At 51.9% G+C, this 22337-nt stretch overlaps 1 protein-coding gene across 8 annotated transcripts in view; it reads right to left on the minus strand.

Annotated features, from left to right (window-relative positions):
- Window positions 1-22337, minus strand: part of ZC3H3 (zinc finger CCCH-type containing 3) — a 202052-nt gene that overhangs the window by 7818 nt on the left and 171897 nt on the right. The window contains exons 10-14 of one of the 8 annotated variants that reach the window (XM_074889078.1): window positions 9509-9684; window positions 7615-7823; window positions 5792-5923; window positions 4901-5034; window positions 1186-4124 (exon numbers count right to left, since the gene is read on the minus strand). In XM_074889078.1, the coding sequence (XP_074745179.1) occupies window positions 4946-5034; window positions 5792-5923; window positions 7615-7823; window positions 9509-9684 (606 nt within the window). In that variant the 3' untranslated portion in view covers window positions 1186-4124; window positions 4901-4945. The other 7 variants (XR_012631543.1, XM_074889086.1, XM_074889096.1 and 4 more) reach the window with 7 other exon arrangements.

Genomic DNA, 22337 nt, shown 5'->3' on the forward strand with positions numbered 1-22337 from the left:
CTTGGTGTCCTGCTGCCCTTCCTCTCCTTAGCTTGTCCTTGTCCCCTTGGTATCATCTGTTGAGGATCTGGGAGATCCTGTAACTCCCATGAGCTCTCACCATGAGCATCACAGAATCACAGAATCATTCGGGTTGGAAAAGACCCTTGGGATCATCAAGTCCAACCATCAGCCCAACTCTACAAAGTTCTCCCCTACACCATATCTCCCAACAGCTCATCTAAATGACCCTTAAACACATCCAGGGATGGTGACTCCACCACCTCCCTGGGCAGCCTATTCAGCCTATTCAACCTGTCAAAGTGCCTCCCCCTACTCCTGCTATCTCACAGAATCGCAGAATCATTGAGGTTGGAAAAGACCTTGAAGATCATTTAGTCCAACCATTAAAATCTAGTCCAACCATCTCCTACCTGCCTCCTAAGAGGTTCTGCCAAGGGACACATCCCCAGTCACATGTCCTTGACTTCTCAGCCATCACAGGCAGAGACATGATGAGCTGGACCTTATTGTTGAGGTTGGCCAGGTTGAAGCAGGAGGTGGGACTCCATGACCTCCCTGGGTCCTTTCCATCTTATGATACTAAGGGCTGGACTTGGACCTGAAAATGGCCCAGGGCTGCAGGGGAAGGAAGGTGACTGCATGGTCATCCCGTACACACTGGTGACATCTCCACAGGCACTGAGGAAAAGGTCCTGCCACGTGCATCCCAAGTCGATCAGCTGCCAGAGCAGAATGAAGAGCCAGTGGAGGAACGGGTGGAGAGGGAGAAGCTGGAGCACAGGTCTTATGAGGAGTGGCTGAGGGAACTGGGGGGGTTTAGTGTGGAGAAGAGGAGGCTGAGGGGAGACCTCATGGCCCTCTGCAACTGCCTGAAAGGAGGGTGCAGAGAGGGGGGATGAGTCTCTTGAGCCAAGGAACCAGCGGCAGGCCAAGAGGGAATGGCCTCAAGCTGCGCCAGGGCAGGGTCAGACTGGCTCTTAGGAAGGATTTCTTTGCAGAAGGGGTTGTTGGGCGTTGGAATGGGCTGCCCAGGGCAGGGGGGGAGTCCCCATCCCTGGAGGGGTTGAAGAGTCGGGTTGACCCAGTGCTGAGGGATCTGGTGGAGTTGAGAACGGTCAGTGTGAGGTTCATGTTTGGACTGGATGATCTTCAAGGTCTTTTCCAATCTTGATGATTCTGGGATTCTGTGAAGCTCTTGTGGGCAGAAGCCTTCGTGGCATCTGCTCTAGGAGATCTCCATCACGGGGGCCACAGGGCACCAGCTCGCTCCGTTGCAACACCTCCACCACATCAGTGATCAGATGGCACGTGACATGCGACAGCCTCAGCGTTGGCACAGGGATGCAGCACCCTGGCAGCCACACGCCCACGTGGAGATGATGTAGCTGCCCCCGAAACACAAAGGAGATGGTTTATCTGCTCCTCTCATGCCTAAACTCATCCCTGGCTCTCCCTCAGCCCGCCCGGATGTTTCCACCCTGCAGCTCCCTGAGCCACCCACAAACCACCAATGAAGCTTCAGAGCTCTTGCGAATTAGAATACAGCAAATGGGGAAATTGAGGCATGCAGAGATCAAACACAACTATCCTGCCAAAAGTTCCTGCATAAAGATTTCAGTTGCTCTTGCCTGTAGAGGCTAAAATTACTGTGAGCAAAGATCTCTGATGATCTGCAACCATCTCCCATCAGTCTGACCTGCCCCCGCGACCCACGAGGGGACCAGGAACCCCTGGAATCAAGGGGCTGATGATTCCTCCTGAGTCAAGGAGTTATTGCCACCCTTTCCGTGATGCACCAAGACCTTCAAGCAGGTTCCTCAAAAGTTGGGACGCCCAGGAAAGAGCTTCTCCAGCACCTAGGCCAGACTCTGGGGAAGAGAGGTCCTTTGCAGTAACCTACTGACAAATGTTGATCATAATACCCCCAGCAGCAGTGGGGGAGACCCAGTAGGACCCTGCTCAGAAAGGGGGTGCTGTCAATGACAAGTCAATGGAGGGAACCTGGAGGAGAAACGTATACAGGAGGAGCAGAAAGGCTGGGAAGACTGTGTGGGACAGAACAGCTGCCCTCAGCCAAGTTGTGGGAGATCCAGAGGCCATGGAGGTGGCCCCACCTGAAGAAGAAGCCATGGATGTGGTCCCACCCAAAGAAGAAGCCACGGAGATGGACCAGCTGCAGGTGCAGCCATTGGCCTGTGACTTCATCGTGGCCAAGGTCTTTTCCAAAAAGAGGCAACAAGCCCCACCAGGAAGTCCAAGACCTCTGCTCCCCACCAGCCAGGACTCAAGATCCTCAGAGAAGTCCAAGATGGCTCATATGCCTCCTGAAGGTAACTCGGATGGAGGAGACAGAACTGGGGGGTTTCTGTCTGGAGAAGAGAATACTAATGGGGAATTGCTGTCTTCAACTCCCTGTCTTCAACTGTGCTCAAATAATCACTGTTTTCAGTTACCTAAAGGCGGTTGAAGATGGAGCCAGACTCTCCATGGAAGTGCACAAGGGATGATGGATCAATAAAATTAAATTATATAAAAAATCGTTCCCTTCAATAAACAAAAGGCTTCAGATTTATCATGAAGTCCAAGTTCAGCACTGAGGTCTGCACTAAACGCTTCATTAGCAGTGCTTTTCCGGATCGGGCTAATTTGGTAGCGCTGTGAAAACATCCAACACTTGCGAGACCACACCTGGAGTTCTGTGGCCTCCCCAGTACAGAATAACATGGACATACTGGAGCCAGTTCAGTGGATGCCACCAAGATGGTTGGGGTTGGAGCACAGGATGTATGAGGAGATGTTCGTGACCATGCAGAGAAACCAGTTCCCTGTATTTTATCTACAAAAACATTTCCTCCATGACCCTACCAAGAGGAGCAAACTCCTCTGGTGGGACAAAAGTCCCACCAAGGTCAAAGCTGACAGCAGATGCCAGCTCCTGTCATCCTGGGACAACCCCCTTGTGTCCCAGCCCTCCATCCCCAACCACACTGAAGCTCCCTGGAAGGCTCCAGGGCATCTGCCGCCGGTTCACACCGATCAAAAGGGTCAGTTGTCTCACCTGGCTGCCAAAATAACTTTGGGATCAAAATGTTGGTGTCAGAAGCAGTGTTAAAGGAGATGCTGCAGGCGATGGAGAACATCCAAGGGGAACCGGCCACATCCACACAGACAGTTGGCAGCCCCGGTTTTCTCCTAAATTCCAAGAGCTGGGGATGGTTGGACCTGGATCTGGCACCAAGGGTTGCCTATCCTTGCAGTCCCAGGCCCCACTGTGGGTGGCTCTCAAGCACAGGTCCAGCCCGGCAGAGAAAGGGGGAGATTTGCATTTCCAAAGTTATTCCTCCAGAAGTGAAAGCTGTAAACAAACCCAGAAGCGCTGCACCTCCACGAATTCCTCCAAAGCCAAAGCGTTTGAGCGTGCTCAGCGGAGCCGTTAAAAAAAGACTGTAGCGAGCATCTTCCATTAACGTTACGACCGTGAAATATGACAATAAAATGATAGCCGTATGGTCGCAAATTTGCAGCCCGCCGAGTTGCTAGGGGTTTATCGTCACTCAAACGTGCAGAGAGCTGTAAAATGTTTACAGAAAGGGTCGTTTGCAGCTATAAAATCCTCTTTTCTCTCCTAAACAAGGCTGAGTGGAGCCATTTACAAACCCCTGAATGTTCATCGGGGGAGAGGGGAACATCTGTTCTCTCCAGGAGTTTTCAGTGATCTTCTCGAACAAATTAACTAAAATGGGTGCTTTCTAATTAAATTAGCACTCGATTGGAATGGTTTGCATTGGTGCGCTTGCTTACAATTAGCGCGGGGAGGCCAGTTAGGCTCCAGCATAGGCTATTTAACTGGAAGGTGAAATATGGAAAAGCCCATTACCTGGAAACGGGTATCGGAGGGGTAAGGGAGCCTGTGCTCCCTCCGGCTCTGCCCTCCCGGATGGAGAACACAACGAGGTGAAGGATGGATGGGATGCCACCAAGCCCATCCTTCCCAGATGGGATGCTCGGCTGGAAGCATTTTGCTCTCCCGGTGCCTCACGGATGGGCTTTTTGGAGGACGCTCAGAACCAGCGTCCTCCAATTACTCCTCCGACTTCAAATGACAAGGCTCCTCTTGCAACCTGGAGACCCTCCCCATGGGAGGAGCAGTGGGCTCAGCTCCTTGCATGCAGACCACATCACTCCTTTCCAGTCCCCTTCTTCTATATCCCAAGGCCAGAGGCTGCAGACTCCCACCGAGACCCCACACGCTGATGCTGTTGCCCACGCTGGTCCTTAAAGGTCATGTCCAAACCCCCACCCCCATCCCTCCCTCACACAGATACGGTGTTTTTCTTCATTCCTCCTCCATTTACCAGTATTAAAAGGGCATTTTCTCAAATTGTGACCATTTAACCAAGCAATTCAGATCACTCCGTAATAATAACCTGTCCTCCTCCTTATTTACTACCCCACTAATTTTCATGTCACCTTCAGGCTTTACAAGCAGAAACCAAATATTATCCTTGGTACAAAGGCTGCAGCGGGGAAGGTGCAGACCCCCAAACTCCACCACAGACACCAGCTACTACCTAGAGCTACTCCAGGCCTCATCCTGACCACCCGCTCAGCTCAAAACAGCACCTCAAGCTCATAAGCACTAGTCCTGGTGATTTGGCCACCATGAAGCATTTGGTCCTTTAGCAGCATCAACGGCCTCATCCTGTGCCCTCTCGGGATGATGTATTGTTAGTGGACAGGGGCTCCTTTTCTCTCATTAGGTTATGGGGGTCCCCTGCTGCTGCTGTGCCCCCAAGCCCTTTTGTGTGTTGAGATGAGACTTTAATTACCAAGTGCACCCCAGTGCTGAACACAAGCAAAGCTGGGCACCCAAGAGCATCCTTGCACCCGGACTCACCGCGCGTGATCGCTGCATGCGTTTGGCATGGAAACTGCTTCATCATCAGATGATTTTACAGCCATCTGCAATTCCCGCCTGGTTGTCCTTTCCTTTGGATCCTCCAGTATCTGCTTTCTTGATGCTGTGGGCTCCTTGGGCAAAGGTGAAGGAGCATGGAGGGATGCGTGCCCCAACCCCGTACCCACTAGCTCCCCGTAGCCTTCCTCCCAACATCCCTGGACTGAACCAGCTCTTTCTACTCATCCTCCCACCCAAAATGCCTGGAAATATCATCCTCCCCTGAATCACAGAATCACAGAATCATCTTTTCAAGGAAAAGACCTTGAAGATCATCCAGTCCAACCATTAAGCTCACACTGACCATTCCCAACTCCACCAGATCCCTCAGCGCTGGCTCAACCCGACTCTTCAACCCCTCCAGGGATGGGGACTCCCCCCCTGCCCTGGGCAGACCATTCCAACGCCCAACAACCCCTTCTGCAAAGAAATACTTCCTAAGAGCCAGTCTGACCCTGCCCTGGCACAGCTTGAGGCCATTCCCTCTTGGCCTGCCGCTGGTTCCTTGGCTCAAGAGACTCATCCCCCCTCTCTGCACCCTCTTTTCAGGCAGTTGCAGAGGGCCAGGAGGTCTCCCCTCAGCCTCCTCTTCTCCAGACTAAACACCCCCAGTTCCCTCAGCCGCTCCCCATCAGACCTGTGCTCCAGACCCTGCACCAGCTCTGTTGCCCTTCTCCGGACACGCTTGAGTCATTCCATGTCCTTTTGGGAGTGAGGGGCCCAAAACTGAACCCAGCCATCGAGGGACGGCCTCACCAGTGCTGAGTAAAGGGGTAAGACTCCTTCCCTGTCCCTGCTGGACATGCTATTGCTGATACAAAATGTGCAAACCAGAGTGAAGAGGAAAAGTATGCCCTCGCTGCCAGGGTGATGCCTCTGCCCTCTCGACCGAGTTACTCCAGGCTGCCAGGCGTAATCCAGGGCGTTCCAACAGCTTTCTTGTCCACGGATTAATTGCTCCGTCTTCATCAAAGAGATAAAAAAACCCCGATTAAGCCGCTGCTTTAGAAGCGTTTCCCTGGTCCTGCCGCCGAGATCAAAAGGGAGTTGAACCAGGGCCAAGGAGAGGGAAGGAGGGAGGCGTGTGTGGGGGAGAAATCCCTGGAAAGGAAAGCCAAGTGCTTCTCCCCGCGTCGCGGCGAGGAGCTTTCACATCCGTAACACGCCGCGGTTCGACAGCGCACATGCTCGCCTGTGACTTCAGGAATATGTTGCTAATCCTGGGAATTTTCTTTCCGACAGCGTTAAGGCATCTCAGCCTTCCCTGGCTCGAAGCGCTTTGTGGTCGAGCCAGGCAAAGCCTCACAGATCCTCGGTAGCCGCTTACGGACGACCGTAAAAATGCTCCAGCCTGGCTTTCGGCGCTGAATTCATCCCTTCTCCCAGCGGGACCCTGTTCTGGCTGCATGCTCAGCCGGAGGTGGCACAGGATTGAAGACAGGGAGGGATGCTCCAGCCCTTCGGTTCATACTGAGCCATATATTGTGGGGATTTCATCATTACTGCCACAAAATATTTTGATTTCTGAGCCAGATGCTGCCTCCCTTTCTGCGATGCTGCTCAGGAGATGCAGCTGCTGCACAATCCCTCCAGCGAAGGACAGGAGATGAACAGGAAAGTGTGAAGCATCGTCCAGCCAAAAATCTCCCACCCAGTGCTTGGAAAGACCAGGCACAATCTCTGCCTCACCATCTCCATTACCTCTGTTCCTGCAGATGCTTCCCCACACTGCCCCAAAGTCCCGTCCCTTCCCACAGAGCTGCTAGTGATTAAGGGATTTTCCAGTCTAAAAGCTGAATTAGAAGAGGAGGAACCAAGGAAGATGTTGGAGAAACAGAAATGCAGTTAACCTCCACCATGAGCCACTTTGCAGAGAAACAAAGATGTTTCTTCTCATTGCTTCAACAATTTTCTCCTTTTTCTTTTTTCTCCCACAGTCAGTTCAAACAGTTGAAACATTTCCCTGAACTTTTCCAAAAACTAAAAAAATGTCGAGGCAGAAGTCTCATACGTCGGAGTTTGTAAGAAGTTTTGTTCATCCTAAAATCACATTTTCCAAAAATTTTACTGATTTCCAAAGCCTCTTCCCCCACCTTTAAACAAAAGAACAAAGCAGATAATCTCAGACTAACATGGCTCTTCCTTCAAACTTGCAACCTGCAACCACCCCATCCCATCTCCCACCAGGATTGTTTTTATTTCAAAGCTTCAAAGCTGTTTCCCATCAGGAAACACGTGCGATGGATGGTCCAGAGGTCCTTCTGTGGGTCCAGCAGGAAGGCAGAGCATCACTACACTCCTCTGAAACACCCTCCTACTAGGAACCGCTACGGTTCTATCACAGGAACAAGACTGGATTCATCATTGGATCATTTACAGGACAAGGAAGAAGGAGCCGATGATAAAAGATGGGGACAAAACCCCACCGTGTGTTTTCAGGAGCAGAGCCAGGGGCTCCTGCCCCTGCATGCACAGAGACGCGAGTCCCGATTGCCATCCCAGTTTGGGCTCCCAGCATTAACTGGTTTGGTGACTCACAAGGAACACTGATCCCACCAAAACCCACGGAGAGCAGCGGGGGAATAACTCACCCGCTCAGGGAATCGCAGCAGCTCGGAGCACACGTGAGCAAAAGCAGAGCAAGCGCTCCCTACCTGGCTCGTCCTCTGTCTCGTCCTCATCCGTCTCCACTTTGCAGCCCTGGTCACTGGGGGATGATGAGGACTGGAGGGAGATGAAGGACGGCAGCTTTTGCAGTCGGCTGGTTGGCGAGGTGCCCGCCTCTTTCCAAAACTTCACCTCTTGCTCTCCACCGGAGGGTCCGGGCATTTCTCCATCATCATGGAGCTGAGATGGAGCATTCCTGTAGGAGGCACATGGGAAAAATAATAAGGAAAAATAAAACAATCCCACTTGGCCATGCTGGGCATGGAATCACGTGCACTGGAAGAGGCTGGGGCGAAGCACTGGAGCTGCACACGGAAGCTCCCCAGGTTCCATCCCGGGCTGCTCCGTATCTCTGATTTCCCAGGAGCCAGCTCAGATTCAGCCAGAGTTTCTCATTCCCCAGCTGCATTCCCTCGCCCTGTGCTTCCCTGAAAGTTTTCCAGCTGTCAGATGCTCATGGAGGTGCTGGGCTCTTGTTCGGGTGCTGGCTGGGCAGAGGAGAGGGGAGATGGAGGGTGTGGGGAGCAGAGATGGCTCGGAGACGCCCCACTGGGCTTGGCTCAGCCCCAACCCTGCCGCCCTTCTACAAGCCCAGCTAATGTGACACTTCAGCTCGTTCGACATCTCCGACAACGGTGCCAATAAAGGAAAAAAAATACCTCCCGAGCAGCTTCCAAGCTCAGGCGTGCTCCCTTCCCAGCGGAGGATGCCAGGAGCTGGCCCCAGGAGGGGAGGAGGGTCCCTCCCCACTGCCCAGCCCCGCGCTCATGCCTCCTTACCTAAAAAGAGCAAGGAGCTATCTTACATTTCGTTCACACCGGGGACGTGAGCTGAGTGTCATTCCAAGGCTCTTCTGTCACCCAGGATAAGTTCGGAGACCCACTGAGCGCTCATCCCCCTCTGCTACCTTACAAGGCAGGGCCAGGATGAGGCCCAGGACCGGGCCAGAGCATGGACCAGCTCCCAGGTCCCCTCACTTCCATCCTACCTTCACCCCCACATCCCACTGCGAAGAGCCATGGAGGAGCCAAGCATCCAAGCCAGTATTTTCTCCTCCCACTAAGCAGGACTATTAGATTGTGGCTTTTAAAGCCAAATTTCAACTTGGCTTTAATTTTAATTACATTGGGATGGAGTCGTTGTGCAGACAGGGCTCAGGGGTGAGGGCAGAGGAAGGCAAGGATGTGGCAACCTGAAGAAAATCTGTCACCCTGTGAGGATGAGGACTAACGTGTCCATCACCAGCTGTGGCTCCATCCCAGCACCCAAAAGCATCAGAGAGAGCTCAGAGAGCTTCCAAGGATTAACCAAGGACCCAGCCCAGCATCAAAGGGTTTTACAAAGCCTATCCTCTCTCCATGGCTGCTTCTTCAGGCAGTTGAGTCCAGCCCCGAGGGCAAGCCCCTCCATTCCAGACCAAGGGCTCAGCTCTGCTCTCCGCCGTGGCAGTGAGGATGATGGTTTCCAGTTTCCCACAGAGCTACGGATAAGCTGTACCTGCTTCCGGCAGCGGAGTCTCCATCAGGGCTCCTCCATCTCCCAGGAGGAAGGTCTACAAAAGCCTCAGAGATACCTGGAGGTGCCGAAGCAGCGTATTTCTAAGGGTGAAGATACCCACACTCCAACGGCACGCATCAGGTAGCAAGACACGACCTCTGTTTCTTCTCCATCAGCTCTGCCTGGAGACCTCTCCCTCGAGCACGGACCCTGCCCAACCCTATAGCCCGTGGTGGCTCCATCAGGAAGGCACCACAGTGACCTAACGTCTTAAAATAAACCAGCACACGGATGGATACAAATCTGGAAAAGGAAACATCCAGAGCTGGCTGGGAAGAAAACTGTTTAAGAGCAGCAAAGTGAGTTTCTTCTGCTTTTTCCTACCTGCCCTTCTCCTCCCAGACCCGTCTCCACTTCGAGGGGTGGTCGCTGCGGTCACCATCTTCTGTCTCTCTTGGGTGGCGCTTCTTCTGTGGGTGCAGCAGCTTGCACCGGGCACCCCTGGGGCAGACGCCTTTCTTGGCAAAGTCGGGGCAAACTAGCGTGTGCTTCTTCTTGCACTGCGAGGGGAAAAGACAGCAACGTTGGGAAAGGTGGCGAAAGCCCTGTGGGGAGCACAGATTCTCAGGGCTGGGCTCCTTCAGGTGGCACCAACACTTTGCTAAAGGAAGAGAAGGATGTGTTGGTGCTTCCTTCTCTGTATTAAAATACTATCCCATGCCAAAATACTATTAAAAAATATGAGTCTCTCTGGGAGACACTACACACTCACCCACACCTTTAAAAGTGCCTGATTTTATGGACACAAACCACCAAAGTCTTAACAGCAATGATCTACCCCCAAGATGGTGCTGCTGAGAGGTCCCAAAGAGGTTATCTGGGCTGGAGAAGCTGGTTTCAGAGAGGACACTGGGTTTTCCTGTCCCAAACATGCCTGGGATGTGGAAAGGAGCAGGAAAGAGCAGGAATGAAGCATGGCTGGAAAGCTGCCACTCAGAGAGGGACGGGGGGGGTTGATTGCCAGCCAGTTGAACAGGAGCCAGCAGTGTGCCCAGGTGACCAAGAAGGCCAATGGCATCTTGGCTTGTATCAGCAACAGTGTGGCCAGCAGGGACAGGGAAGGGATCTTACACCTGGACTCTGCACTGGTGAGGCCGCACCTCGATGGCTGGGTTCAGTTTTGGGCCCCTCACTCCAAAAAGGACATGGAATGACTCAAGCGTGTCCAGAGAAGGGCAACAGCGCTGGTGCAGGGTCTGGAGCACAGGTCTGATGGGGAGCGGCTGAGGGAACTGGGGGGGTTTAGTCTGGAGAAGAGGAGGCTGAGGGGAGACTTCATGGCCCTCTGCAACTGCCTGAAAGGAGGGTGCAGAGAGGGGGCATGAGTCTCTTGAGCCAAGGAACCAGCACCAGGACAAGAGGGAATAGCCTCAAGCTGTGGCAGGGCAGGGTCAGACTGGCTCTTAGGAAGGATTTCTTTGCAGAAGGGGTTGTTGGGCGTTGGAATGGGCTGCCCAGGGCAGGGGGGGAGTCCCCATCCCTGGAGGGGTTGAAGAGTCAGGTTGACCCAGCGCTCAGGGATATGGTGGAGTTGAGACCAGTCAGTGTGAGGTTCATGGTTGGGCTGGAGGATCTTCAAGGTCTTTTCCAACCGAGATGATTCTGTGATATGTTCCTTTCCAGACTTATTTTGGAACTGCTGCCTAGACCAGACTCCTGCTGAAGGTGGCCCAGGGCTGGAGCTCAGCATGGTCTGCTTAGATCTTGGGAATGAGCTTGGCTGACGCTCTCCTGTCCAGGGACGCTTAGCGTGGCCAGGGCACGGCACTGGCAAAACAACGGCATCACGATGTTCACCCCTAAAAGTGTTTCTGCACTGCCAGCCCTGTGTTTTGGTGGCTCCAAGTAGCAACATTCACAGCCATCCCCACAGCCACTGGCTGTGGCGGTGGGAGGGAGACATCAGCAGTGCTCCACAGCTTTCCCCAGACAAGGCTTTCTGCTGGGAAATGGCACTTTTTGGCAGCAGGAAAGGCAGGAAGAGATGCAGGCAGGGCAGAGGAGACATCTTCAGGTATGATTTCTATCTGGGTGGCTGGGAACATTGGCCGGGGCAAGGGAGAAAGAACAGCCTCTTCCTAATCTCCAATGTGTTCCCAACACCGTGATAGCGACACCCAGCAACCCAGAGAGCTTGTCCTAGTGTATCCCAAGGGATGGAGGGTGGGAGGAGGTCCTGGAGCTCTGCTGAGCCCCGTGATGTCCAGGGGGACCCACACCCACCCAGGATGCTCTGTCCCACCCCACCTGATGAGCCCACCTTGGCTCTCGCAGGCCAACAGGCACCACGTCACAACACCTATGGCAAGACACAACCCAACACACATGGCGCGATGAAGGGTCCACAACACCAGGATCCATTTGTCTGTTCACCTTCTCCACAAGCAAAGACACAGCCTGCTTTTCCCCCACATGAGTCCTTCCACACTTGGATGCCCACACTGCAAACCTCCTTGCTACAGAGTAGTAAAGATCACAAAATCACAGAATCATCTAGGCTGAAAAAGACCTTGAAGATCACCTAGTCCAACCATTAAAGAAGCTTAAATTTTGCATAGGTTTGGGGAAAAAATGGGACAAATCCACGAAAAGAGAAACACAGTGAGGGTTTCAGCATGATCATTATTGCCTGTTTATAAAAATGCATCTTCCCAACAATGCGGGATGTAGGTGAGCTCCTGCCCTTTTAACACAACTTGACTTTGGGGGAATGGGAGCAGCTCCCCACGCTGACCTTTGGGATTAAGCGGCAGCCCCGCTGAGCTGTGGGAGATCTCTCCTCAAAAGGGCAGAAGAGTTTGGCAGCTCTGCTGCCTGGAGCTGATTGCTGAAGTCAGCAGAGGAGCAAGGAGCTCGTCTGCTGGAGGTTGAGGATGGCGTTGAGCAGCAGGAGGGCTGGGGATCCAGATGGACACATGGACATTGGCTCAATAGGGGGGACAGCGCAGTGACAGCACGGCTTTTCCACTAAAAATTCACTAAAAATCCCAGTTTCTATGACGTATCCCCTCTATATGAAGGAGATTCAATGGCAAATAAGTCTACAAGCCAATGGGCAACCTGAGAGTAGAGTCAGCTCTGAACAGTGCCCAGGCTCTGCTGTTACTCCAAAATCTTATGTTTCATAGAATCATAGAATGGTTTGGGTTAGAAGTGACCTTTCAAGATCATCTAGTCCAACTCCCCTGCCATGGGTAGGAACATCTTTTACTAGATCAGGTTGCTCAAAGCCCCGTCCAAGTTTCCAGGGAGGGGGCATCCACAGTTTCCCTGGGCAACCTGGTCCAGTGTCTCACCACCCTCATCATAAAATATTTCTTCCTTATGTCCAATCTAAACCTACCCTCGTCAGTTTAAAACCATTACCCCTTGTCCTGTCACCACAGACCCTACTAAAAAGTCCCTCCCCATTTTTCTTATCAGTCCCCTTTAAGTACTGGGAGGCCGCTCTAAGGTCTCCCCGGAGCCTTCTCTTCTCCAGCTGAACCCCCCCAACTCTCTCAGCCTTTCCCCCCAGCAGAGCTGCTCCAGCCCTCAGACCATTTCCGTGTCCCTCCTCTGGCCCCGCTCCAACAGCTCCATGTCTGTCCTGTGCTGGGGACCCCAGAGCTGGACGCAGGGCTGCGGGGGGTCTCACCAGAGCGGAGTAGAGGGGGAGAATCCTCTCCCTCGACCTGCTGGCCACGCTGCTTGGGACACAGCTCAGGAGATGGTTTGCTCTTCTCCACCAACGGACCAGCACTGGAAAAGCATCACTAGAGACTAGAGCACTGCAGCTGTGCAGGCAAGGCCAGCTCCTGCCTGTCCCGAGCTGGTAAGAACACTGATGCTTATTTTGGGTATGGAAAAACCATCTCCTCCAGCACAAAAAGCTCTGTTTAAACAGCCATTCTCTTGCAAAACACCTAGAAAACATACATTTAAGTCAAGCAGAAGTTTGGGAGAACAGCTTTCAGTTTTTCCCTATCTTTTTCCCAACTTGTGCTGGTCCAGACACCTCCACCTGCAGACAGGATATGGCCCAGACCAAGAATAAATGCTTGAAAAGGCAGCGACAGGACAGCTTTCAGGGGCAGTAATTTCTTCCAAAATATTAGTAAGCAGAAAAGCAAACCCCTCAACCCGATAATTGCTTTAAAAATAAGTGAAACAAATTAGGGGAGAGAAAAAATAAAGGCAACGTCCCGTTAGGGATTGAAGGCTGGGATGAACGCGGGGGCTGCCAGGCGATGGAGAGCTGGGCAGGTTGAAAGCTGAGACAGCGCGGGGCCAGCTGAGATCATCTGCATGGACAAGACCTGGAAACCCCTACGGTTTATCTTCTCATTCCCCTTTTCCCCACATGCTTTGCCCAAAGCCATTCTTTATTTGGATGGGCAGTGATAGATGATGATGCCTGCTTAGAAATTACACGACTCTGATGGTGCAGGATGGGCAGAGCTGTTGAGCCCCTTTGCCAGGGCAAGTGGATCCCAAGGGAAGCATAAGCAAAACCTGAGGACTTTGTGTTTCATACAGTATCTGGCAGCAAAAGAGGGCGGGATGGGTTCTTGGGCTGTATGATCACGTTTCTGACTGGCGTCAACACAAAATAGTTCCCGTGTTGTCTTTATAGCTGGGGCCAGCTTTAATTCAACGGCACTGATCTCACGTGATGGCAAGTTGGCCTGATGGTACATCAGACCTAGTGCACGGAAGGTTTCTAGTCCACCATCACCTCCAGCTCTCTGTCCTTGTGATGGTGGTGACACTCTGAAGGCCCCCTATTAATTATGAACTCATCTGATGTCCATTATTGTTATTTATTGCCAGTGCAGCAGCTCTTCAGAGCCTCTGTCCAAGGATGCAAGATCTGCTTCTGTAGAGAAGTTTCCAGCACAAAATGGTCTTGGAAAGGAGAAGAACAGGAAAAAGAGCCCTGGCCTCAAAAAGCCACGTGGGTGCCTCACAGTCACAGCTGGCGGTGATGTTGCTACGCCAAGGAATGATGCTATTTTGGGGAAAAGCTGAGAAATGTGGCTGTTTCTTCCCAGTGGGGCACCCGAGGGACTGGTTACAAATCCTTGCGGGGCAGAGGGGATGGTGCTGTAGTCCCGGCTGGGTGCCGGGATCGGGATGTGCCACCTCCCCAGTGCTCTCACTGGCACCAACCTCCAAGTCAATCATCGTACCAGACCACGTTTATTGGCTCCACGGCAAAAAGATACTTAATAAAGAAAACAAACCATGTGCGACTAATCCCAGGGCCGTGTCCCCAGCTCAGGTTTCTAATGGCTTTTCCATGCCGCTCCCAGCACTCAGCCCCTTCTTCCGTAACGCCCCGTCCATTGCCGCTGTTTCAAGGCTGGGATGGTGAGGCTGGGATTGCCTCCCCGCCGGGCTTGGTGGCTGGAAAAACCCCTTCTGTTTATTTACGGTACCTCTTGTGCTCTTGCCCTGCGTGCCAGAGCAAACACGCTGGGGCTGGGTTGCTGTAGGGTGGTTTGCTGGTCGCTGCATGTCAGCCAGGGTGAAGCCCAGCGGGGCTGCGGGGTGGCGGGCACGACCTCATGCTGGGGGCCATCCGATCCCTTCCACCTGTCAGGGTGGCTAATTATATCCTCATGGGACCCCTGCCAGGCCGCAGGTTGGACCATAAAAAGAGAAAAAAGCCTCTGGTCCCTTCCAACAGAGACAACAAAAACCCCACAGCACCCCTAAAAATCCCTGGGGAGAAATCCTCCGGCTCCATCTGGTGCTGATGGGGATGCCATCGTCTCGCTGATGCTGTCCCCATCCTGGTCTCCCCGCTCCAGGGTTCCCTGGCAGCGGTGCCCGGTGCTGGGATGGTGCCTGGCTGGCAGCCCCCGTGGCTGGGACTCCTCCCTGGCTGCCAAGGCAGCTCTGGGTGAAATTCAAGGTGCCTTAAATGGCCTAACAGACCCCAACACGCACAGGGAGTGGAATGGGGACGAGGGGGTTTGCAGGGCTCAGCCTTGTTTAGCACAGACCTGGCAAAGAAGGAGGCAGCAACTGGTGGAAGGTCCCGGCTCAGCCCCGGGAATCACATTAATTAACATTTTCCATGAAGGAGCTTGGCAGGAGGCGGTGGAGGACGGGAGGAAGGCGAAGCTGGGTTACTGGGCCAACCACCACCCACCCACTGACCTTACAGGGTGGGTATGAGAGGTCCCATCCATCCCCAAATTCCCGGCTCTGCTCCACCAGCAGTTTGTCCAGGTTGAACTTCTCAAGTATCTCCAGGCTCATCTCACTCCCAGCTCGACTGCTCCTTTCCCGGGGGACAGCAGGTGACAAGGGACCACCAGACAGACAAGAGATGTAAAGTGCTGGAGGGTTTTCCCATCTCCTTGGACCCGTGTCCATCTCTGTGTCCACTGTGACAGACACAAGTCCAGCTCCTGCCTGGAAACCCAGAGCACTGCAGTGATAAAAGCACCAAGCAGACCTTCTGGGGAAGGGGGGAGCATTAAAAGCACAAGTTAATCCCCAAAACTCAAATGTCTTGACTCAAGTGCTTTCTATTTTAAAGGCCTCTGCACATCCACGTAGCTTCGCCGGAGCTATTACAGGTAGCCCCATCGCCGAGCAGCAGGATTAACTGGTTGGATTGATGTCAGGCTGTTTTAATGTCCCTCTTACCCACCACATCTCAGCGTTAAGTGGCTGTTGGGAAGCTATCGCTGGAGGTGGTGGAGCTGTTTTCTGATGCCGCTCTGAACTGACAGCTAGTAAATAGGGTTTTTTTGATGGCTTTTTTATAATTGGGTGCAGATGGAAGCAGGCTTAAAAAAAAAATTCCAGCTCCCTGTTGTTAAAACCTGGAGGACAATACATCCGAACATCATCCAGGCTGTGGAATAATGATGAAGAAATTTAGCCAACACAATTATCTTAAAGAATTTGCTCCAAAACAGGTTTCTGCCCTCAATACAGAGTTTGGTGCTTTAGCAAAATGCTTGCAGGGAAGCAATGACTTCTGATGGCCTCCAAATGCTCGCTAGGATTTGGGATCTACCAAATGCTCTCGAGGATCTACCACAAAGCCACGAACCCTCTCCCTTGATATCTGCAGGTAATAAAACACCATTGGAGCTAAAATACCTCCAGAGCTGGAGCAAGAACAGGATGGCATTTCTAAAATCAGGGGGAACACCGTATTTAAGAGGCAGGAAAATAGCTGGGAGGGATTGAAGCGGGCAAAGAAAAGCCTCATCCCTGCAGCATCCATTCCCCCAGCCCAAACAGAAATGACCTAAGGGATGGGGCTCTCCTTCGCATCCCTTCTCTGCCACCTCAGAGCTTTCTCTAAATCTCCAACTGTTTCCTCTCATGTTGCTGCTCCTTGGTTTGGGCGTGTTGCTCCTCTGTAATTGGAATTTCCCACGTAGTAAAATGATGTCAACGAGCATTTCACCTCCCCAGCGCACATGCACGCGACACCCCCAGGCTTCAGCTCTGAGCAGGAGCAGAAGTACCTTAATTGAGTATTTCCAATGATTTTTTTTCCTTTAAATGTATCTTCTTATTTGGCAGTTGCTTCCTGCCTCGTCTCGCTCCTCGTCCCCAGGTTCCTGCTGACTGATGAGAGCTTTGCTTAGAGTCTCAACAGCTGGAGGTTGGATTTTCCAGGCTTGGTTTCTGTCCGTGTCCTGCATCAGCCTGGAGGAGAGCCCCACAGCTCTGACAATGCGTGCAGACAGTGCAAGTCAAAATATAAATAAAAAAACCAAAGTAACTCAAGAGGATGGAGGGGGACCAGCCAGTGACACTGAGCAAGTCAGCCCTACTCCAACCCTAAAGCACCCCGGACCAGTTGAGCCACCACAAAAGCAAAGCCACAGATATAAGGAGGAATCATGATACAATTGTTTGGGTTTGAAGGGACATTAAAGACCTTCTAGTTCCAACCCCCCTGCCACGGGCAGGGACACCTTCCACTAGCCCAGGTTGCCCAAAGCCCCATCCAACATGGCCTTGAACCCTTCCAGGGAGGGGGCAGCCACAGTTTCTCTAGGCAACCTGTGCCAGTGTCTCACCACCCTCACTGGAATAAAAACTCTTCCTTATGTCCAATCTAAACATACCCTCTGTCAGTTTAAAACCATTGCCCCTTTTTCTTGTAAAAAGTCTCTCTCTGTCTTTGTTATCAGCCCTCTTTCTATATTGAAAGGCTGCTCTAAGGTCTCCCCAGAGCCTTCTCTTCTTCAGCTGAATCCCCCCAACTCTCTCAGCCTTTCCCCCCAGCAGAGCTGCTCCAGCCCTTGGACCATTTCCATGTCCCTCCTCTGGCCCCGCTCCAACAGCTCCATGTCTGTCCTGTGCTGGGGACCCCAGAGCTGGACACAGGGCTGGGGGCGGGTCTCACCAGAGAGGAGTAGAGGGGGAGGATCCCCTCCCTTGACCTGCTGGCCACGCTGCTTGGGACACAGCCCAGGAGACAGTTGGTTTTCTGGGCTGTGAGTGAACACTGCTGGGTCATGTCCAACCTTTCATCCTCCAGTACCCCCAAGTCCTTCTCCTTGGGGCTGCTCTTCATCCCTTCATACCCCAGCCTGTGTTGATACCGGGGATTGCCCTGACCCATGTGCAGGACCTTGCACTTGGCCTTGTTGAACTTCACAAGGTTCACATGGGCCCAGTCCTCCAGCCTGTCAAGGTCCCTCTGGGTCATATCCCATCCCTCAAGGGAATCAACGGCACCACTCACCTTGGTGTCATCTGCAAACTTGTTGAGGGCGGCTCAATCCCACTGTGTTGTTAATGAAGACATTAATTAGTATTGGCCCCAGTAGGGACCCTTGAGGGACACCACTCGTTACTGGTTTCCACTTGGACATTGAGCCATTGACTGTAACTCTTTGGACGTGGCCATCTAGAAGGTGAATCCCCAACCCAGCATTCATAGCCGTGTGGCAGTGTCTATGGCATCCAATCATTCCCCACGCTGCTTTGTTGAGGAACCCCATTTCTATCAGAGACCCTCGCAATCTCATCCATCACAACTCAAAGCCATGATGGAGCCAGTTTCACATGGGGAACCCATCGATGGCAAATACCAACCCCAAATCATCATTGTTGAGGATGGAGCAAGCCAGACATCCACCGGACATCCCCTGCAGTGTCATCTGCGTCAGGGATAACAGGGACTTCACCACGTGCGTGATGCCAGGTGGCTCACGGAAGGTGTCACCCACTGCTCATGGGACACAGAGATCGTCCACCCACAGAGAACAGATGGGAACGAAGGGAGATTCCATCACAGGAAGCAAAGACAAAATCTGCTCTTCTTTGCGTTCATCTGTACAGAAGTTCAGGTTGAAATTAAGAACTCTCTGCCTCATCGGTATATTCCCACTTTATAGCTGTGATTCAGCAGCTGCTTTTCCCCTGAACTTCCTAATTTTGACGTTTTGCGATGAACCTTCTTCTACGAGGATATTAAAGTGCAAGAGAGAAAATCACAGACCGGTATTTATCTAGGTGCTATTATCAACTAGCCCAGGCTATTAAGCAGTTCGAGTTTGCCCTGATAAGCAACATCTTTAACGTAAGCATCTGAATGCTGTTAAGATACTACAGTTAAATTAAAGTAGCAATAAGAACCCTCATTATGCCATTACAGAGTACGGTAAATAAGATGCAACTGGAAACCCACAAAGATTTCCACAGCGATACACAGGTAGGATTGGGCATGGAAGAAACCCGATTGGTTTTAAACCTCCTCTGCAGGTTACGAAGTGTTTTTAACGGAAAGCTCCCATCGCCAGCACTGAGATTTAGCACTTGCTATGAGCAGCACAGCCACTGTCACTCAGAGGAGATACGCAAGGACTCAACGTCCCCAGCAAGCCAATGAGATCCACCTGGACAGATTTCAGCCTGCTCAAATCCAGCCTGGCCACCGTTCATGATCTTACAAGCAAACCCATTACCAAGCCTACCCACTTTTTTTTTTTTCTTAATAAAGATTTTACTTACTAATCAGTTTGTTGATGAAGATTTCTGCTACACATTCTAGGAAAAAAAAGAAATCAAGCAGGCAACTCTACCACCCAGAAAACATCTGTCAACCAGAGCCAAAATTAAAGATAAATGAAATGAAGTTGCTTTAGTAGTTGATTTTCGTACAGCTGCAGTGGACTATAAAAGAGCTATCAAAGGCAGTGCTCTCCATCCGCTACTTCTGAACGATGGAAGAAGGTAAGCCACAAATCACCCATCCCAGAGAAGGAGCTGCCCCACTACCCAGGAGTTATCTCCAGTGCCACCCAGACGCACCAGCAAGCACCAAAAACCAGGAGGAAAGTCGAGGTCCACTCAGCACACCATGAACCTGCTGGTGGAACAGGTCGATACATGGCTGCTATCTACAAATACGCCTAAAATATCACTAAAAACTCCCGGCAAACAGACCCAACACAATTTGTGTCAAAAGGAAGGTGAGGGAGCCATGCCTGGGTAGCTCTCCATGCCATGCCTCCTTCAACACCAGGAAAAAGGATGCTGATGCATCCACCTTCTCCTCTTTCCTCCTGCACATGTGTTGACATCCTACATGAGAAAGCCCAGAGAGGGCTCGTAACCTCTAAAACCAGCCCCACACAAAGCTTCACGCAGTGTTTCTGTCGCTAAGACCAGGCATTTCTACCTGTCCTCCAGCTGAGACCAAACCAGCTGCGTGTAAGATGGAGATAAATTTAAATCTTAAATGGCTCTTTCCCTCACACGAATGAGAGAAGGGGGAGGAGAAGCTGCCGAGATGCTTTAATGCGACACCTCCTCATCACACTCTCCTGCTGGAAGTGTATAAAATGGATCATCTCTTAAGAAAAAGCAATTTGCTGATGTTCAGACCCAAATACCCAACCTTCATGAACGCAGGCGGTTACATCTGTTTGAGGTTTGATTCTTCTAATAGGAACAGGAGTGAGTTTTATCCCCGGTTCAGGATGTGTTTGGTGACAAGGAGGTACAGAGCAGGGAGTTGGGGCTCAGCAAGCCCATCCTCACGTGGGTCATCTTTAAAGATTTCACCGAGATGGAAGAGGAAAGTGATGTGTCTCTGAGCAGCAAAATCATGCAAGTCTTTCTCCTCTTCCTCTTCTCCACCCTTTAACCAGCTCACTCCTTTCACTGATTTACAGCTTTAATGAACAGCCCCTCCAGCTGCCTCCTGGGCACCCCCTCATCATGTTGAGGGGTCCATCGATGGCATCACTGTTTCCCCATGGCCCCTCTGCTCAGATCCAGCGAGATCCTGCACACCTGCAAGATCCTGGTCTTCCTTATCCAACACCACAAGCATGTCCCGCTGCCACCAGCTCTCTCTGATTCAAAGGAGGAGGAAATTGGAAGAAGTTGTGATAGGATCATAAAAGGAATAAGATGGAGGTACGGCCAAGATATAGAAAATTTGGGATGGTTCAAAGTTTAGCCTTCCCTGTATCCCTCCCCGTGCTAATACCGAGTGCAGAGGTTTTATATTAAGACTTTTTGGACTTCAAACAGCCCCCCGCCGATAGCTGGGCAAGGAGGAGCTTCTCAGCTTGACTGGGTCTAATTCAGCTTAACAATGTCATGGAGTTTGGACATGAGCGCTTCAAGCCAAGAAATCCGCTCCTGCCACAGCTGGTTCTCTCCAGGCATCAGCCCTGGGGTGACTTGAATGAAAAGTCATCTGTATTTGAAACCTCTTAGTCAGTCCCAAACTAAAAGTGTGCACAATCTGCACGTGAAAGAGCTGCTTAAGGTCTCAGACAGTATCTGAAGAGCCTCCAGGAGAGGAGCAAACCTTTGCTGACACACTGATATGATGCTGAAGACCCACGGGTACAAGGCTGCTACCCAGAAAACTGATCTGGAAGAAACTCAGCCCCAAAACATGGCCTCTTTTGATGCTAGCACACGTGGACACACCCAAAACCTCTCCTAGATCCTCTCTGGCCACAGCCAGGACTAGTTTTGGGGGTACGAGATCAAGGAACAGCCTGAGCTTTCAGGATTTCCACAGTCAGAAGATGTTCAACAATCCTTGATGGACCTTTCATCCAGAGATTTGTCCATGTGCTTCTCCTCTAAGGGAGATGTTGGAGCTCCGAAATGGCAGCAGTGAGCATAGGGCAGCTCCTGTCCCACCGCTAGCCCAACCACAGCAGTGGGGACCTTGAGGAGAAAGAGCACAACTGATCAGAACAGTAGGATGGAGAAGCAAGAAATTATTCACAAAATCCCAGAATCATCTCGGTTGGAAAAGACCTTGAAGCTCCTCCAGTCCAACCATGAACCTCACCCTGACCGTTCCCAACTCCACCAGATCCCTCAGCGCTGGGTCAGCCCGACTCTTCAACCCCTCCAGGGATGGGGACTCCCCCCCTGCCCTGGGCAGCCCATTCCAACGCCCAACAACCCCTTCTGCAAAGAAATCCTTCCTAAGAGCCAGTCTGACCCTGCCCTGCCGCAGCTTGAGGCCATTCCCAGTTGTCCTGGCGCTGGTTCCTTGGCTCAAGAGACTCATCCCCCCCTCTCTGCACTCTCCTTTCAGGGAGTTGTAGAGGGCGATAAGGATCTTCTTAAAGGTTTTATATGCAGCTTAATAATTCACTGTGATTCTTACACTTGCTAGACCCAAGAAGCTTCTGCTATTGAGCACCTCCAAGTTTTTTGCTGTCACAAAGTCTCTCGATGCTGCAGGAAGAGGAGAGCCAGTGTCCTTCACCTCCACACCTATGTGCCAGGTGCTGTGGTGGCCACCATGACCATCTGGGACAGAAGTCCAGGATGACCAGCAGGCTGCAGCATCTCTCCTAGGACAAGGGGATGAGAGCTGAGGTTGGAGGAGTCTGGAGAAGAGCAGGCTCCAGAAGGACCTTATTGTGCTCTTTCAATATAGGAAGGGGGCTGATAAGAAAGATGGGGAGAGACTTATTACCAGGGTCTGTAGTGACAGGATGAGGGCAACGGTTTTAAACCAAAACAGGGTAGTTTTAGATTGGACTTGAGGAATGAATTTGTCATGATGAGGATGGTGACACCCTGGACCAGGTTGACCAGAGAAGTTGTGGATGCCCCATCACGAGGTGTTCAAAGTCAGGTTGGATGGGGCTTTGAGCAACCTGATCTGGTGGGAGATGTCCCTGATCACGGCAGGGGG

The sequence above is a fragment of the Strix uralensis genome, chromosome 1, assembly GCF_047716275.1.
Source record: "Strix uralensis isolate ZFMK-TIS-50842 chromosome 1, bStrUra1, whole genome shotgun sequence".
Taxonomy (NCBI): Eukaryota; Metazoa; Chordata; class Aves; order Strigiformes; family Strigidae; genus Strix; species Strix uralensis.